The 6492-nt window shown below is 36.9% G+C and overlaps 2 protein-coding genes across 2 annotated transcripts; both read right to left on the bottom strand.

Annotated features, from left to right (window-relative positions):
• Positions 1-525: 525 nt before the first annotated feature.
• Positions 526-2998, bottom strand: LOC8285569 (F-box protein At1g55000). The gene is made up of 2 exons (XM_002512339.4): positions 2512-2998; positions 526-1251 (listed from the first exon to the last, which is right to left on the bottom strand). Exons 1-2 carry the CDS (start codon positions 2917-2919, stop codon positions 877-879), a joined length of 783 nt encoding a protein of 260 aa, XP_002512385.1. The 5' UTR covers positions 2920-2998; the 3' UTR covers positions 526-876.
• Positions 2999-3167: 169 nt separating this feature from the next.
• LOC8285568 (protein AUXIN RESPONSE 4) lies at positions 3168-6269 on the bottom strand. The gene is made up of 2 exons (XM_002512338.4): positions 5040-6269; positions 3168-3655 (listed from the first exon to the last, which is right to left on the bottom strand). Exons 1-2 carry the CDS (start codon positions 6243-6245, stop codon positions 3440-3442), a joined length of 1422 nt encoding a protein of 473 aa, XP_002512384.1. The 5' UTR covers positions 6246-6269; the 3' UTR covers positions 3168-3439.
• Positions 6270-6492: the final 223 nt, after the last annotated feature.

Raw genomic sequence — 6492 nt, 5'->3', positions numbered from 1 at the left:
CCAGCAATATGCATCTCTAAAATCTTTGACCAAACACAATAATTAGAACCATTCAATTTAATATGGATTGGAGAAGAGGTCTCATGAATGGTCACCGTTAAGAGTTTCTTACTATCAGGAATCTCTTTGTTGTTAGTTTTAGTAGACATTGCAGCTAGATGACGGCTAGGGTTTGAACAAAAGAAGGCAGCGGAAAATTTTTTCTTTTGCTCTGATACCAAAATAACAATTGACTGAAAAACACTCTTATGTTTATTCCATATATCTCGAGGTATTTATACAAGATACCTAGACCTATTTAAGGTAGTCAACTATATAGGAATAATTACAGGAAATGTAAGTCAACTATATAGGAATAATTACAAGAAATAAATAGAAAAATATTACAACTATAATTCCTAAATAGGTATACAACTATATATGCTGAGTCTAACCCAGCTAGCTGATGATCTACTCAGAATAAACAAACATTTAAAAAACACAAGAGAACCAAGCATAGAATTGTTAGTGATAACACATTCTAAGTGGACAAAGACACCTTTCATTTCATAAAATACAAATCCACAGAGATGACTCAAAGTCCGTCCGTCCACGATTATGTGCTTTACATACAAAATACAAATAATACATTTAGCTTGAGGCATTATTAAGATGCAATAAAGGAAAAAGTTGAAGCAGTTGAAGTTGGCCATGTCAGGAGGAATTTCCAGGCTTGCTTCAGCATCATCAGTATACAGGAGTACAGCTTTACTGTTGAACCAAAGTGTACTCTTCTTTAGGAAGACATATATGATATTAACACTTTGCTCTTTGCTCGCTCAACAAGATGTTCTTAAGGAGTGTGAAAACCCTGAATCAAAGCAGTGCCCTTTTCACCTAGCTCAACCCCGCCTGCCTCTCCCACCTAAGGTCTTCAGAGAACTCAGTGATTGCACCTCGGGGGTCACCATTTGAAATAGACAAGTAGTATTGAGCAGTTCCATCATCAACTTGCATACTTCTTTTTAAAGAGTCGAGAATCCTTCTCTTGCCTTGGTCTGAGGTTCCCCAATTTGACAAGCAACTAAGATTTCTACCAGGGTTGCCCTCTAGATACAGCACTGCCACTTCCCTTTTTGCATAGGTATCCAGCTCAACATAGCACGTGCCATTTATGAGAAGGTTTGGATTGCTTATAGGGATTAATAACCTCTCCCTTGAATGTATGCCATGGTCGCTCATCATGTTGTTTAATCGTTTTATTTCCATAACCTGAAACAATAAGAAAATGTATGTTACTCCATTTGCTCTCAGAACTTGGAGATGAATGAAATGTAAAAACTTCTCATAGTCTACCAATAAACGAAGTTAAAAAGGAAAAAGAAATGTTGGGGAAAGTTGGATGTTTAGTGAATAAGAAGGTTGTGATGGGGTTGTGTTAGAGGAAAAGAGCTCCAATATTAAACCTCTAATTCATCCCCAGCTGCCCTCCTCGCGGTGCTACTTTTGCTTTTCCAAGCTCTTAATGTGGTATTGCCTTGATAAGCTAACCTTCAAACCTCCTTTCCAAGTTAATTATCCATATCAAAGTAGGAATTTTTTTATATTTAAATAATAAAAGAAAAAAATAGGAAACACATCTGGAGTAGTTTAATGTCACCCACAATTTGTTTCTCAGACTTTCAGCTGATCATATAATCTCCCCAGTATAAGCTGCTGGGCTACACCTTTTCTTTGAATACAAATCAGCACCCTAACCTAAAATTGCTATGCAGACTGATCCTCCTCCCTAACCAACATACTGCTGACAGCCAGTTGACCATTAAATTATACATCTACCGAAAAAACAGGATAGACAGGTGTCTTATCCTTTCACGCCTAGGTTCATAACATCCCATAAGTTCAATTACCCCCATTGCCCATACTTTTATCTAAACAGACTTAATTCTGTAGAAAATGGAGCTCAAATATTACATCACAATCAGTGAATGCATACAGTTTGATGTGAAACCTACACCAATCTTGATTAGCAACCCACTTTCTATTAATCGTTTTCGCTACCTAATCACATCAATAAATGCATATATCCAGCTCCGGTAACTCTTTACATGGCATTCATCATTATTAGAAGATAACAAGATTGAAATAACTAAACATAGTAACAATAAGCTCCACCAATAGCAAACTTATTCTCATAACTTCAATTCTACTTAAAGCTGTAGAAAGTAAGCCCCTCAAGCATAACCTCATCTCTTCAAATAAAACAGAAAATAAAGCTGTACAAACCACTAAAAATCCCTAATTTGACAGTAAAGATAATTACAAGAATCAGTTCATATCAGCCAATAGAAACCCAAACTTTAAAATTTGAAACTTTACTAAAACATGTATAAAATAAGCTCCTCAACAATCATTCCTATACCCTCTTAAAATATAAGATAAAAGATTTCATTTTTACTTTTTAATTGGGTAAAACTCCATATTTTAATCAACTAAGAAGTTGAAAAAGAAAAGAGAAAATGGCTTTTATACCTGAACAGAATACTTAACAGCAAGACTAGCAACAGTATCACCTTTAACAATCTTATGAGAAATAGCAAATTTCCAAATTCCATTATCTCTCCAAAAACTCCCAGACACAGGTTCTCCTATTATACCCTTCAATTTCCAGGGACTCATAAACGCATTTTTCACAATTTCACTATCAGACGACACCGTTTTCCACACTCTGCAGACACAGCTAGCTCGCGCCAGGTCAGCAACCGGAAGCTTCTCGAAGATTAACCGGAGTGTGTCTCGGCAAGTGAGAGCTGCAAAGTGAGAGTTCATTGGAGAGATTGTGATTGTAGTTGTATCGCCCGAAATCTCGGATGAGTTTAGGTGTCGTGTGAGACTAGGAATTGAATCGTCTTCTTCGTCCTTGTCACCACAACAGCCCATCGTTTTTAGAGAGAGAAAGAAAAAGATAGAGAGATCGTGAGGAGGATGTTAAAGTAACAGAAAATGCTGAATGGTGGATGTCACTGAGTCCCCCCAGTATATAGATGCCAGCTATTGACGTCAGTTGTACTTTTGGTATCCGCTGTCGTTTTTTATAAAACAAGTGACGTTTTTGTTTTGGTAATACGACGTTTATTAAAAGTATGTGTCGTTTGGGTTTGGTGATGCACCATCTATGCACATGCATATGATGTCCCAAAGTTTACTGAAAATTTTTCATAAAATTACATTAGTTCAGTTATGACAAATATAGAAGCTGGTCATCACAATGATGAAGTTGCATACACTATCTTTGGTATTACAAAAAGTTGGTCATTGCAGAAGAATGTTCTTTCAACAATGCATATTACACACACAAGCTGAGGGCATTGCTGCGCTAGAGATACTGCAAATGCCTGCATTACACTCCTAATTGGGAACCCATAGAGAATCTCAGTTTCAGGGCGAAGAAGAGAATAAATCAAGTGCCCCATCCATGGCCAAGGCCGTAGGCGTCCATGTAGCTAGACGCATGAAGATGGGCATGACCGTGATGGTGATGGTCACCCTCTTTTGCTTCTTCAAACATTTTCTGGATATGCTCTGGTATAGATTCTCCTTCAACTTTCCTATCCGACTTCGGTAAAGAGGATACAAACTTGATGATGTTCTCAGCTACCTCATCTGCAGCATCTTCCTGAATACATGAATAAAGATGAATTTCAATATATATTCTAGGAGTGAATTATGTAATCCAAGAAGCAATTGAGAAACATACTAGCCTTATGATTAACTCGATAATATGTTTTGGCTATGAATGTGATCTAAATATAACTCTTCACAAATAAAAAAAGTGGAACTGCCTAGACAAATTAAATTGATTATTGAAATATAAGCACATTATGTGCTAGTAACATGATGCCCCGATGCAATGAATGTAAAGGAAACAACTAAATCAACTAATTGTTTGAAGAGGAAAAGTATCTACTGTTCTCATCTTTGCAAAGAGGTATAAATTCTATACTGAAACCACCTTGTACCCATAGGGGAAGAAGATCATTAGTTCAACAAGATATCAATCCAGTTATCTTGGACATATTGAAACCCAGGAGAATATGATATAAGCACATCTATAAACTTATCAAACACACCCTTGCTTAAATTTATTATTGTACTGCGGCTTCATTTCAAGCAAGAAAAATTACCCTTCCTCTTCAACATATTGGGTTAAGTGGCGCAATTCAACCATTCTTCTTTGAGCAAGCTATGGTCAAGATAAAAGGGAAGTGTAAAAAGGTGAAAGAAAGGAGTCAAGTTGGGTACTAATAAGACTGCTGAGGCACTGAGATCATGAGAAAATTAGATTTCAAGGTCAGATTAATATTTTCTAACACTATTTGAAATCAAAACCCCATATAGCCATGAACAGATTAAAAAATACTCCACTCTCAGCCAATGTAGATCTTTGATAACAACTCCCATCTGAAGTCCAGAAATATCTCTGCTTGCTTTTAGTCGGAAACATTCATGGCTTAAAGTTCATATTCAGTTGATTAAATCTGGCAGCAACAACTCAAATGTTTATAATGATAAATTTGGATAAATTTTACGACAATTAGACCATATATGACAATATTATCTCAATTCTAGAAGATTGTTCAATGAAAGAAATTTATGGAGGATCATACTGATAAGGCACATATAAATCTGCTTTCAGCTCATCAACTATGGAGAACATGCAAACAAGTTACCAAGCAAGTACATCTAGACCATGAAAGCAAATATATACACCTAGTCTTTCTGTTATACCTGATCAGCCATGAATTTGGTTCAAGACACAGTACCAAGTAGTTATTTTGTCACTGAAGCTGACTCTAGCTTTAATCCCATTTTTAAAACAGTCGACTCCCACTTGCTAATGGGTCTCAACCGATTCAAAAATGGGTTGACCTCACTAATTAGTACTATGATAACAAGTTATATGGAATTTGTGTAAGTTTGCCAAGATAAGCAGTCCAAATGCACTTCAAACTGCATATATTTTGTAATAAAAAGTCTATTAGATGATAGTATATCCTCACCTGAGACCACCGCCCACCAGAGTGCAAAACAAATTTGGCATGTGGAAGGGCTTCAGCTACCCTACGCCCCTCCTCACTCCACTCTATTGACCAACTATTAGACCAAATCACCTGAATTGGCAATCCCCTTATTCCATCCGAACCACCCCATTGTGGAATACTAAAGCTAGAATTCAACTTCTTACCCGTGCCCACAACAGCTCTCCTCCCATCCCTACCTTTCAGAATCACTCTATGTGCCTCCAAATCCAGACCACCAATCCCCTTTGAACAACACAATTCGATCAACCTCTGAAATGCAAAATTTGACCCTAAAACAATCTCTCTAACTATTGGCATTTCCAAAACCCACAAAGGCAAGGCTGGCCTTGATCCAGTATCCAAAAGAGTAACACTTCTGACTAACTCTGAATTCTCCAAAACCCAATTTGCTACCATTCCTAAACTTGAATCATGCAAAACCAAATGCACAGGAGCTAAACCCATTGTTTCAATAACTTGTCCTAGCACCTTGCCCACCTCTTCACCACCCAGTACAATAGGCTTGGCAACACTCTTTAATGTACTATAATGAGATAGAATCTTTTCGTAAGGAATCTCACCAGTTTCAACCATGTTATCAAAAGCCCAAAACAAACCCTTCTCTTTAATCAAACTATAAGCATCGAATAACCTCTCAAAAACCCCATTTCCTCTTTCTTCATGAACTTCTATTGATTTATCAGAAAATCCAGTTCCAGGCAAATCAAATATAACCCCATGAATCCCATTAGAACCCAAAAAGTCAATAACTTTCCTAAAAGAAAATGAACTAAGACCCAACCCATGAACAATCACTACCTTTTCAGTCAAAGAACCTTTCTTCCCACTTTCTACAGCGAAAATCTCTGTGGGTGGTTGGTTCTGAGCAAGTTGGACTTTGATGGTACGTCCTTTAGAGTAGTGTTGGCGCAGAGGAGCTGAAAGTGAGAGAAAAAAGGATTTAGGGTCTGTTGATGAAGAAGAGAGAAAAGATAAAATGATAGTTAAGAGAGTGATTAAAGAGACTGAAAGAGTAAAGTAAAACCAGAAAACAAATGGGTTGTTTGGTGTTTGTGTATTAGTCTCTGTTTTTGGTTTTGGAATTTTATTGGGTGACAAAGTTTGCTCCTTTTTTGCTTTTCTATGCCTCAGCTCTGGTTCTGGTTCTTCTGTGATAATTGCCATTGTTGGAAATTTTGAAGGCTTGAGGTTTGAAAATGGATCCAACAAAGGATCATAAGATCGCAGAGAGTATTTAAAAAAGGTTTAACTTTTTAAGCTTTACTAAAAACGTCATCGTATAGGCGTACTTACATTTTCCTTCAAACGTCGTTTCATCTTGTTCCTTTGCAAAAGTACTGAACTTTATTTATTGCTCCAAGAAAAAGAAAGACCTTATCTTTACCTCTCTCTCTCTCTCTCTCTCCATTTC

The sequence above is a fragment of the Ricinus communis genome, chromosome 10 (genome assembly GCF_019578655.1).
Source record: "Ricinus communis isolate WT05 ecotype wild-type chromosome 10, ASM1957865v1, whole genome shotgun sequence".
Classification (NCBI taxonomy): Eukaryota; Viridiplantae; Streptophyta; class Magnoliopsida; order Malpighiales; family Euphorbiaceae; genus Ricinus; species Ricinus communis.
This window is presented reverse-complemented; position numbering and strand designations above follow the sequence as displayed.